The sequence below is a fragment of the Lynx canadensis genome, chromosome B1, assembly GCF_007474595.2.
Source record: "Lynx canadensis isolate LIC74 chromosome B1, mLynCan4.pri.v2, whole genome shotgun sequence".
Lineage (NCBI taxonomy): Eukaryota > Metazoa > Chordata > Mammalia > Carnivora > Felidae > Lynx > Lynx canadensis.
In genome coordinates, this window is record NC_044306.2 from 199,425,576 (window position 1) to 199,438,377 (window position 12,802).

The 12,802-nt window shown below is 48.8% G+C and overlaps 1 protein-coding gene across 3 annotated transcripts in view; it reads left to right on the forward strand.

Annotated features, from left to right (window-relative positions):
• The window catches only part of SLC2A9 (solute carrier family 2 member 9), a 256,488-nt gene that overhangs the window by 223,389 nt on the left and 20,297 nt on the right, over positions 1 to 12,802 (forward strand). For all 3 annotated transcript variants that reach the window (XM_030314204.1, XM_030314205.1, XM_030314203.1), the window contains one exon: positions 12,089 to 12,216. In XM_030314204.1, coding sequence (XP_030170064.1) covers positions 12,089 to 12,216 — 128 coding nt within the window. The remainder of the gene's footprint in view (positions 1 to 12,088; positions 12,217 to 12,802) is intronic.

The window sequence follows — 12,802 nt, forward strand, 5'->3', positions numbered from 1 at the left end:
GCTGTGATGTCATTTAAGATGTTTGCCTTGCCTGACGATTTCATGGAAAGTCCAGTAGATCTGGGTTCGAATCCCACCTTCTGCCACTGCCTTACCAGCTGTGGGACCTTAGCTGAGAGTTTTTACCTTGGGCCTCGATTCTCGCATCAGTAGTCGGTTCAGATTATACCTGATGTCCGAGGTGATTCTCAGTGGCACCCACAGACTCTGAAAATGTCTGGGTTTGAAAAGCAAATCATGTGTTCTCCCCACCCGTCAGTAAAGTGGGCATGACAGCACGTCCTTGGGGACTTCTAGAAGGACGATCCAGGAAAAGGCAAAGGAGAATTCATGATAAGCCTGAAAATGCCCAGCCAGCCACCCCACCCGCCATAGCCCAGCCCACAGTCACATTCCTAGAGGTGTCAGTCCCAGCCCCATGTCCAAAAAGAAGCAGTTTAAATTCACAGCATGTAGCAAAAGTTGTTGGAAACCTTCTTCTCTTTCTCTCTTGATCTCAGCACCGCTAGCATACTGAGCTGCCCATAAAGACCACCTCCTGCCCATTAGATGCCCCCAAGTCACCCCGACCCCAAAGAAGTATTTACAGAGAGTCCCTGCAGTCAGTCCTGGGGAAGGAAGATGTGTTAACTCTCCAGCCCTTGGGCTCGGCTCATGGAAAGGCAGACAAAGCCCCTGGCTGGTGATGCGGGCAGGAGGGGGAGGGGGGCCAGCACTGAGATGCAGAAAGCATCTGTTTGGGCATTCTGGGGTCTTGAGCCAGAAAACACCGTGCACCCGCAGGATTTTAGATCCGTGTAGCCCAGGCGCCGTGGCTCCTTCAGGGCTGTAGACCCGGTACCCAGCACGGCCCCAGCTTACAGCAGGAACTCAGTAACTTGTGTCCACTGTAAGAATGAACAAACCAGGGACCTTATGAAGATAAAAAGCTTCTGCACAGCAAAGGAAACAACCAACAAAACTAAAAGGCAACCAACGGAATGGGAAAAGATATTTGCAAATGACATATCGGACAAAGGGCTAGTATCTAAAATCTATAAAGAGCTCACCAAACTCCACACACGAAAAACAAATAACCCAGTGAAGAAATGGGCAGAAAACATGAATAGACACTTCTCTAAAGAAGACATCCAGATGGCCAACAGGCACATGAAAAGATGTTCAGCGTCGCTCCTTATCAGGGAAATACAAATCAAAACCACACTCAGGTATCACCTCACGCCAGTCAGAGTGGCCAAAATGAACAAATCAGGAGACTATAGATGCTGGAGAGGATGTGGAGAAACGGGAACCCTCTTGCACTGTTGGTGGGAATGCAAATTGGTGCAGCCGCTCTGGAAAGCAGTGTGGAGGTTCCTCAGAAAATTAAAAATAGACCTACCCTATGACCCAGCAATAGCACTGCTAGGAATTTATCCAAGGGATACAGGAGTACTGATGCATAGGGGCACTTGTACCCCAATGTTCATAGCAGCACTCTCAACAATAGCCAAATTATGGAAAGAGCCTAAATGTCCATCAACTGATGAATGGATAAAGAAATTGTGGTTTATATACACAATGGAATACTACGTGGCAATGAGAAAAAATGAAATATGGCCTTTTGTAGCAACGTGGATGGAACTGGAGAGTGTGATGCTAAGTGAAATAAGCCATACAGAGAAAGACAGATACCATATGGTTTCACTCTTATGTGGATCCTGAGAAACTTAACAGGAACCCATGGGGGAGGGGAAGGAAAAAAAAAAAAAAAAAAAAAGGACGTTAGAGTGGGAGAGAGCCAAAGCATAAGAGACTGTTAAAAACTGAGAACAAACTGAGGGTTGATGGGGGGTGGGAGGGAGGGGCGGGTGGGTGATGGGTATTGAGGAGGGCACCTTTTGGGATGAGCACTGGGTGTTGTATGGAAACCAATTTGTCAATAAACTTCATATAAAAAAAAAAAAAAAAAAAAAAAAAAGAATGAACAAACCAATCCGTTCTGCAGCTGGGAAAACCAAGACCCAGGCTGAGGGTGTGCTGGTCTCCAGTTACAGGTGTCCCCAGGGTCCTGGACCTTATTCCAGGCTGCCTTATACCTGCAGCACCCCTTATCCAGGCCCCATGCTTGTCTGTTTCGACACCCCCCTAGTGCCCACGCAAACGAGGAAGAACGGTAAGGCGTGCCCGGAAGAACGTACCACCAAGCCCTCTGACCTCTGTCTTCATTGGAACGTAGACTCCTGACCACACTGAGTAACAGACCATCAGGGTGTGGTTAACCTACCCTCCAGAACCCCTCAGCGTGGGCTTATCCTGATAGACTTTACTTGTGTTTTCTGACCTGCTCGTCAGCTGTCCTCACCTATTAGGATGTGGCAGCGCCTCATTTTTAATTAGAATTAGCAGAGTCAGTTTGGCGTTACATGGCCCATTTGCTCCCAAGACTCTTCAAAAACATCCCCGGAAACTCCCACGTGGATGTTCAAACCTGAGAATTTGACTTAAAAGTCCAGATTAAAGAAATTCTACCAGAATAAAGTCTTTGTCAAAGCATGCTAATTGGAAGTCAAGAGGGGACTCAATTTATGTTTCAGCGGAGCGGAGTGTTCGGGAATGAATTTAACGAAGTCGCATGATTGATCTCATGCAAATGCAAGACAGAATCACAGAGGGTGGCTGTTAATGAGATTGAGAGGCACCAAGGCCCTTATCACAAACATTTTCCCAATGTTTTCTCACTTTCTGAGCAGCCGTCTCCTAACCAGCGTCCCTGTCTACCTGCACTCTCCCTCTGCAACCCCAGCTCCACTCTGCATCAGGGACCACTTTCCAGAGCAGTCTGATCTGCCTGCCTCCTGCTAAAACCTCCTGCAGACCCCTGGGGTCCACCTAGCTCTGTATAGTCCTGTGCCAGGGATGCCTCTGCAGTCTCCAAACAGGCACCCTCTAAACCACTCTTGTGCTCTGCACCCCACCGGTTCCTTGACCACATCATGAATTTCCACTCTCCCTTGAAAGACTTGCTTAACGGCCATTATTTCCTATTTATTCATCCACTCACCCATTCAACAAACATCTATTAAGGGATACAATTTGCTATGGGGAAAGCACCAGTGAGCAAAAGAAACACGCAGCCTACCCCCGAAGAGCATGATAAGCAAAAGCATAAAGAGGTCAAAAGATCACGAAGGATACCATCCATGGAAGGCACGGGTGGTGGCAAAGGGACCTCCTCCTTCTCTGTAACTAGACACACACTCGAGTCTCCTTCCCCCTCCTAGAGCAGCCTCCCTTTAATTTCTTTAGAAGACATGCTTCATGTGGGCGAGACCACAGCCTTGGTCAGGACCTTTGCTGGTTACCTGCCTGGGCAGGTAGTTAGGCTGGGAGGGAGGCAAGACAGGTGCCATTGCTTACATATCCCATACTGAGGGCCAAGCCTGTGCTGAGTAAATTGCCCATATATCCTGGGTGCCCCGAAGTCCCTCCACTGCTGGGGGCATTTCCAGCAGTGGGCACAATCTGAGCATGGCAGGAGCTAGAAATTGCCACGAAGGACGTGCACACAGCAAACAGGTAGTTGGAAAGTCTGAGACAGGGAGTCTCACTTCCCGTCTCCGGCCTCAGTCTCCCCACGTGGAAGGCAGGGATGGGGCTGGACAGTGGAAGCCTGACTTTGCAGCATCTCTGGATACAAAAGGAATGGCTTTTGCTCCTTTGGTTCAGAGCAATGACTCCTGATGACTTGTAATTCTTCTTTTTTTTTTTTTTTCAAAAATTTTCTTAATGTTTATTTATTTTTGAAGAAGAGACAGAGTGTGAGTGGGGGAGGGGCAGAGAGAGAGGGAGACACAGACTCCGAAGCAGGCTCCAGGCTCCGAGCCGTCAGCACAGAGCCCGACGTGGGGCTCGAACTCACAGATCGCAAGGTCATGACCTGAGCCAAAGTCAGACGCTCAACCGACTGAGCCACCCAGGCGCCCCTACTTGTAATTCTTCTTTATCCAAGACCAACAATGTCTGATGCTGTCTTCTTTCTAAGGGATCCCTTCTAAGGGAACTTAGCGATGCCTCTGTCCTGCAGAGGGCAGACTTTTCAAGAACCTGGCACGTAGGAAGTTCTTGATCCATTAACTCTCGCCATTGCTGTAATTGCCCAGGAGAGACTGGGGACAGGAGAAAGTCAATCTTGTGGTCGGTCTGGCTATTTTGTCTCAGTGGATTCCCAGATGCTAGAAGCCCTGGGAGAAGCTGAGGCTGCTCCTTGCTCACCCCGATGTCCGAGCACCGTGCCTGGCACGTGGTCGATACTCAACAAGCATTTAAGTGATTGCGTCGTGGGAAGAAGGATATCTGTACCAGTTGTTACAGGGCAGCCTTTGCAACGTGTTGCACACAGTGCTGAAGCTCTCTCATTTGACCCCCAAAACAATGCTAAGAGGTAGGAACTGTCCTCATTTTATAGATGAGAAAATTGAGAGCCATCGATACGACTTGTCTGTGGTCACACAGGCTGTAAGTGAAGCTGTTTATCTGACTCCAAAGCCAGTGCCCCTGGCCACCAGGGTGGCTGCCTCATCAAGGTGATAACTGACCGTGTGCCAAGCACGTGCCACAGGTGGCTTTACTGAGATTCTGAAGAGCTCATCAAGTGCCCAGATTACAGGTGGGGACATCGAGGCTTGCAGTAGGACCAAAGCCTTATTGGCCGTGGAGCCAGAAGTGCCCACTGAGAGTCAGGATGGGACGAGCCCCTGCCGGGGATTCCTGGGCGGCACCTGCCACATGTCCCGTCCTTCCCTACCTGGGAAGCACATGCCTGAAGAGCTGGACACCCCCTCTGAGGGGACAGACCTGCCTTCTCCCCGTTTGGCGGAACAGGCACCCTTCAAGGCGAGGGGCTTCCCGAGCAGACAGCCCCCCCTCGCGCTGCCCCCCCTTCCTGCACCAAGTGCATCCTGGTCCCAGCTCCCTGCAAGCCGCAGGTGTGCTTGCTGATGGCTGATGGCCTGATTTTTGTCACAAAACAAAGCTGTTTGGGAAATAGTGCCTTTGCCCTCTCTCCAGTGTCTCCTAGAGAATGGGCAGGGGGGAGGATCTTTTATCGGAATCAGAAGCTCTTGGTGACAGCTTGTGTGGCCTTCAGCAAGCCGTCTTGCTGCTCTGTTTCTCGATTTCCTCATCTTTCAAATGGGTATTAGAATACCCCCCTCCTAACGTAGTTATGTGGACTCATCACATAGATTAGTAGATCCTAAAAATGCCCAGCACAGGACTTAGAATGTAAATGTTGGATGAAAATGGACAGATGAGCAGACACCAAAGATGAAGTCTAACGAAATAAGCACAGCAAAATATCCGTGAAGAATTTTCAAAATTAAATTAAACAAAAAATTTGTTGTTAAAGTTTGTTTATTTTGAGAGAGTCAGAGAGCACAAGCAGGGGAGGGGAAGAGAGAAGGGGGCACACAGGATCCGAAGCAGGCTCCGTGCTGACAGCAGAGGGCCTGATGCGGGGCTCAAACTCACGAACCGTGAGATCGTGACCTGAGCCGAAGTTGGATGCTTAGCCGACTGAGCCACCCAGGCGCCCCTTAAGTTAAAAAAACTTTAAAGGTATTTTTAAAACTCCTCCTTAAGGAGAAAATGTGTTTAAAGGATTAAGTGGCATGGGGCACACCTGTGGAGACTATTAAGGAGATTTAAAAGCCCTTAATAAAGGGCTTTTCAAGTTGATGATAGTGGCTCCATTCAAAGAATGTAATAATATGAATTATAGAATAGTTTGGACAGTTGCCCTTTATTTCTTTTATACAAAAATGAAATAAAATTTGACATTTTACCCAGGTGCCTGGCAAGAGCTAGAAAATAGAAGAGGAGGGGGAAGGGACTAACGGCCGCGTGGGGGGAAGCCACAAGCAGAAATGATAGAGCAGTCTTCTGGAATACTGCAGGCACACATTGCTAAGCACGTTCCATTTGGTCCTCAAAACAATGCCAAGAGGTAGGGACCGTTGCTGTCTTCATTCCGAGATATGTTTTCCACACGGTTTCCCGAGAGGCCCCAACTGGATTAAGTTCTGGTGGCCCACAGAGGTGACTTGCTGATAACACACCCTCTATACACTTCCTTCAGTTACCCACACCCTTACCGGCATTTTCTAGAAACAACTCACACACAAAACCCATGTCAGGGTCTGCTTCCGGCGAATCCAGAATAACATAGCCAAATAAAATAACAAGTAGGAACCAAATAAGATAACAAGGAATGTCGGCCAAGAGACATGAACACAATTTGCGAAGTTTAAGCTGCACCATACTCCTAGGCAGTAGGTATGGGTCCTGTGACGTGAAGAGAACTCCGTGCGAGGCACGCTGGATACAGAGTGGAAACAGCAGCATGAACCCACTGTCATCTTTTATCCTTTTGAGCTGAGAGGTGCAGTCAAAAGAAGGCAGGATTTTGAGTCCGAAAATCCAACTTTGCATCCTTTTGTGGGTGCAATCAGGGGTGATTGGAGTGGCCCAGTCAGGTGGAGGCCGGCAGCAGGAGGAAGTAAAAGAATTCACCCAAAGCAGAACAAAGGACATAGAAGTTTATCGAATACAGTCACTGCAAGGGGGCAGCGAGCAGGACAGCAAAGGAGAAACTGTTGGCATGAGGGGCGATGAAGGGCTATAGTATTGGAGGGAGTGAGGAGGTATGAGAACATATGGAATTTTCCTTTTTCGGTAACTGTGCCTGGTTACAAGTAGCCCGATGGTCAGTTGGGGCTTATGGCTGGTTCAGGGTGGGTCACTTAATGCACCTGTTTGCATTCAGCCCAGGGGGTCATTGGGAGCCATTGCTCAAATCTGTTACCTGAAAGCGGTCTCCACATCTTTCATTTACAAGTGGGACCAGTAACATTAGCCCTTCGTCTTCTAGAGCCTCAGTTTCCTAATCTGCAGCGATAATTCACAACTCATAGTTGGGTTGTGAAGAAAGATCCAGTGAGATATGGCATCTAAAATCTTTTTGTAAACAACAAGATCCACAAAGTAAAGGGCCCCGACCAGAGATTTTGGAAGAAGGCACCCCCTTGTCAAAATCCTGTGCCAGAAGGGATTGTTTCCAACTGCCCTTTAATTCTGAAGCACGTTATTTTAAAATGAGTGCCAACCGCATACCTACCACAAGAAACACCAATACCTTAACTTTACAAAACGAGTTACCAAGGGATTTTAGGTAAATGTGGTCATGTACAGCCTTCTGACAGATCTTCCTCCCACAAATACCTAACAAAATGAGCTTTAAAAAAGTTGTTAAAAAAAAAAAAACAAACAAACCTTAACTTTGATACGGAAAAAAAAATATGGCCAGCAGCAAGCCAAGAAGGAAACATACCATAGGCTGTGAAAATTGGCAACCAGGGAAGGATATTCTAGCATAGGACATCCTGTCTCCACCCTTCCGAAACAGCACTGACCAGGGAAGGGGATTCAATACCCCCTAAGAACTCTCACTAACATCCCTGATTGGTGGGGGGACTAGAGTGAGGAGATGAGTCAGCAGTCCTGGGGAAGATACTTTCCCCCCGCAGCAGTCCTCCCCAAAAGACTTCTCATTTTCCAAGACTATTCTAATTTGAGGAGACCAGTTGAAGCCCATAAAAGCTGGGTGTACCCCTGACCTCCTGGAATGGATTCTCGTGCGTGTCACTTAAAATCTCAGAGGCCAGAGCAGAGCCCAGATGCTCCAAGTTTGCTCTGCTCCCCAGCCCTAATGTTGGCCTCCATTTATGGAAAAGTTACTAAAAGACAGTACTCACACCCCCAATTGTGATTTGAAAGAAAAGACATCGTGGAATGAGATCAGAAAAGTTGTTGAGGATGAATCACCACATCGGGGCGGATGGCAATCTGGATGGAACAACTCATTCTACCTTGGAAAGACAAAAGGCAGTGGCACAGGGAATGCACCAACATGGGACCAGAAGAAGGAAGAAAAGAGAAGAGATGAAGAAGAGAAAGAAGGGAGAGATTGCCTGAAGCATGCAAAATCTGTTTAGACACAAGATAATAAAGTCATTCAGGAGACAACAGACATGGAAGAGGGAGAAAATTAATCCAACATACAGATAATCACAGTCTGTGGAGTAGAGAGTCCAACAGGTAGAACAGAAGAGGCTTTCAAATCTAAGATAGGAAGTAAATGAAGAGTGGATCTGTAGTTGAGACAGAGTCACTGTGTTCTAAGAAAGACAGTTATGGGGAGACCAACCCCAGACACATCACAGTTAGTAAACAGTTCAGTTAATAACTTGAAGCATAAGAAAGGATTTCTTCAGGAGAAAGCCAGTTGCCTAAAGGATAAGTATTGGACTAGCTCTAGGCTTCTCTATAGCAACATTCAATGTCTGTGCCAAGTACCAAAACACAAGTGGATATCATCTCTGGATGGAAGGTCTAGGGATGACTTTTGTTTCCTTTCATGCTTTTCTACATTGTATGCTTTCTTTAATTGTTAAAAATGGGTACATATTACTCATGATAATCAGAAAAATATAACAACACAATTTTCATTTTGAAAAACAACAGAAAAATAAAGGACCTACCAGAAATCCACTCTGTTTGCATATCACACCCCATTCTTTCTCATTTTACTTTGGATTTAAAGAAAGAGTGAGAGGCTCTTAGGAAACCAGGCTAACATTGCCTTCAGACAAAAGAGAAAAATGAATTCCAGAATTTGGTAGGGCCCTCAGATAAAACCATGAATACTCTTAAGTTCCTTTCCCGTATTTTAAAAATTGTAAACGTCTTTAGTCTTGCTTGCGTCACAATGGAGTCATTAAGACTCAAACTGGCAGTTACCCAGCCTTGAGTTCGAGTCCCACTGGTGGTATGATTTGAGGGAATCAGTTAACTTTCTTACGCCTTTGTTTCTTTACACATTAAGTGGGAAAAATAGTAGTAACAACTACCACATACTAGTGGCAATTGAATGCAATAACGTATGTCAAGTGCTTTCTACAATATGTGCCACTTACTGTCACCCCCATCAGCAGCCGCAGCAGCACCATTGTCCTTTTTATAATCATCACCACCAGCATCTTCATTTTGTCATCATCACTCTTGGCTAAGAGTCCTTGGGCATGTCACTCCTGTTTTCTGAACTTCAGCTAGCTCATGACAGAATGAAGGGAAATAATTCTTTCTATAATAAGAAGAAAAAGCTAACAGTTATCATATTAATTATAGAAGCTAACACTTACTGAATGCCTCTCATGTGCCCTACGTAATACTAAGTGCTTACTAGTCATTTAATCCTCACAAATACCTCCGTGGTAAGTTCCTACTGTCATCACTGTGCAGGTGAGAAGCCTTAATTCTAAAGAGATTCGGTAGAGCTGCATTTAAACCTGTTCTTACTGACACCAGAGGCCAAGCCCTAGCCCACTGTCCTTTACCACCTGGTTGTTAGGTTCAAGGGGGATCATGGAAATGAAAACCAATCAGCAAAACAGGCTGTACAGAATTCTTATTGTTTCTTGTATTTGCCCTCAGAGGTGGCCTGAAGGGAGGGGAGAGGAGACCCAATGTAGATGTGCTGTGAACTTGACAGTGTCTTGCTCATTCCTTGTGGGTCCTGCGGACGTTTACTGAGTCCCTAGTATCCGTATCCTAAGTGCTGTGCCAGGAGCGAGGGCCACCACCAACAAACAAGCTGTGGCCCGGCCCTGAAGAAACACAGAGACAAGCGGGGAGGCAGGTGTATCAACATTCTCTGCTCCACCGTAAGCTGATGTACCAGGATGAGGAATGTTAATGGAGCTACCGACAGGTGCTTCCAAACCACACCTAGGGAAGTCAGGGCAGGTGGCACACCAGCCTTCAGCCCTGTCCAGGCTTCACAGTAGCTGTGAACTGACCCCCGAGGGTGTGCCGCGCGGCTCCCAGTGGTGGTAGCTGCGGGAACAACCGGGTGTGCGACAGACTCTCGACAAGGCAATATCGTGCTTGCTAAGACCTAAAGGCTGGTTTTCGCACGTTTCAATGCGTCATGGTTGTTCTTGCACATTTTGATAGATACCTTTAAGATATGGAAAGTCTCCTTTCTTTGTAGTAAACAATATATCAGATCTTTTCAAAATCAAATTTTGAGTGTCTAATACAAGTAAGTGAATATCGATCACATATCTACTCTCTGCCCAAGATGCCAGGCAGATGGGGACACTGTCTGCCCTGGAGGGCTCATAGTCTAATGGGGGATGAGGGGCTGGTCCATTCTGAGTCATTTTGATGTGCTGGAGGCCAAGGCTTGCTGGCAGAATAGAGGGGTTATAACAGTGAACACTCTGAAGGGACAGGCTCGAGTCGTCCTGTGACCCCTGTCGCCTTGGGTTTCTTGGTTGAACTTGATCAGTATATGTTGTTTGTGACGCTCACAGTGAAAGCTTTGCCTCCATGGGGTGGAGTCTCTGAATTCTGCCCCTTCCTTCCATCTCCACTGGCACCATGCAAGCCCTCTAGGCAACCATGGCCTCCTCCTGCCCTGGCCAGCAGCCTCCTGCAGCCACCACTCCACACTCTGGTCCCCTCTCTGAACAGCTGTGGTCTCTACAAAATGCAGGCGGATCACATCAGCCCCTACTCAAAACCCCGCATTGTTTTTCTTCAGTAGCAGACCCTCTCCTTGATCTACAAGAGGCTGCTTAATTGGTCCTGCTTCCCTTTCCCGCTTAATACCATTCCTCTCTCCCCTCGCTCAACAGAGTGGCCTCTGCTCTAGACCTTGACCCAATCCCTTTCACCCTCCCGTCCCTCTGCCTGGCAGTCTTCCCCAAATCTTAGCAAGCTGTGTCTCCTCCTTCAAGTCACATCTGACCCATCGCCTCCCAGAGAGCCCTCCTTGACCGCTACGAACACCGGCTCCCTCCAGTGCTGAGTGTGTTCCCTCCATACTTAGCGCATGTTGTAATTACTTATTCATTCGTTCACTTCTTTTTCATAGACGAGTCATTTCTCCCCCCTTCCAGAAGAGGGAATGAATCCCAAGGGGGCAGGACATTGCTCCTGTCGTCCACCACTGTAGGACCAGCCCCAGCACGGTCAACAACCATGGAACCCTTAAGTGTCTTCCTAGAGTCTGGCATTCCCCTTCCACTACCCTTGTCTGTACGACGCCGGCGTGTAGATCTGATTGGCACAGTGGGGATTGCATTTGGGGGGTGGTGCAAACAGGACCCCAGTGGCCATGCTGAGCCCCAGGTCCTGGGTCTGGGCACAGGGCCCAATCCTGGATCTCGCTGAGTTCAGGGAGAGTACGGTGCAGACCTTGGGGATTCTCAGCTACGTGTGGCACCCCGAGGACATTTGGAAATGGGTGCAAGCCCCTGTGAGGAGCTCTGGGCATCCAGGAGGTGAGGGGTGACAAACATCGTGCAACTGCACATTATAGTCCTCAAGATAAACAACTGTCCTCCGTCAATGCCAGTGATGTTTCTGCTGAGTGGCGTCCCACTGCCGGGGCGACTCTGGGACTGGGACCCACCACCCATCCAGTCACAGGGGAGATCAGGAAGACGAATGGCTCACCGGTTGAGTGAGGGTTTCCGCCCCGTCAGGCAAGGATCAACAGGGGCAGTGCCGACCTGTGGAGGTCGAGTCCCAAGCCTCAGTTCTGGCCCTGCTACACTGGAGCTGGGTGACCTTGAGTAAGTCAGGTAAGCTCTCTGGGCTTCAGGTTTCTCTCCCAGGGAATAAGGGAGCCAGGACCTGCCTGACACAATATGCCAGTGAATGTCACTTGCCTTGGAAATCAAGTTGGCATCTGTTGTAGTCATTTTGTGGCGGGTTACAGCTTGATTCAGAAGGCGTTGGGAGAGCCAGCAGGACCAGTCGCCTCTCACTGGGATGCGCCAGGTCAGAGAGGCGGTTCGTACACTTTGAGGAGTTAGGGGCTGACTCCAGCACGCATTCCCGAAGCTGTCCCTCGCCCAGGCAGGGCCGGCTCTTACGGAAAGGGTGCCGCCCTGCCATATGGAGATGGAGGCCGGCCGCATGACCGACCTTGTCACCTTGTCGTGGTGATTAATCGTGCGCCCTTGCTCTGCCACCACAGGGGGCATCCCGTTCATCCTGACCGGCGAGTTCTTCCAGCAGCCCCAGCGGCCGGCTGCTTTCATCATCGCGGGCACCGTCAACTGGCTCTCCAACTTCGCCGTGGGGCTCCTCTTCCCGTTCATCCAGGTATGACCGCCGAGGGGTCTCCTGCCCATGGGATGCCCTCTGACTCGGCACCCTGAGGGCTGATCCACAGAGCAGAGGCCACTCACGCTCTCGGCCTAAGGACGGCAGAAACGCACCTTGGCTCAAACCCTTAATTCGCTTTCTCCTTCCTGCACCTTCCAGGAGCTGCCCGGGATGCCGAGGGCTGCCTCAGAGGGAGTGGGCTTCCGGTCGCTGAGGGTCTGCAGGGAAGCCTAGGGTAGAATCCCAGACCTGCCTTTGTGCATGTGCTTGTCACGGTGCTAGACGAGGTCCGGGTAACAGTGACAGTGCACGCTGCAACGTGCCATGCGTCGGACATCCTCATTGGCATCGTAACCAAGCTGACGGGGTCACCGTCCCAAGGGTGACCGTGACGGACAGGGAAATGCTAACTCGGGAAATGGATACAAGTTCTTTCTGTGTAGATCAACTCGCTCGTTTATTCAGCACGTATTTATTGAGTCCCTACTCTGTACCAGGCACTGTTTCAGGCGATGGGGATAGAGTGGACACAAAAACCTGTGCTTGTTGGTCCTGGAGCCAGAAAGGGAAGCAGCAGAAACAG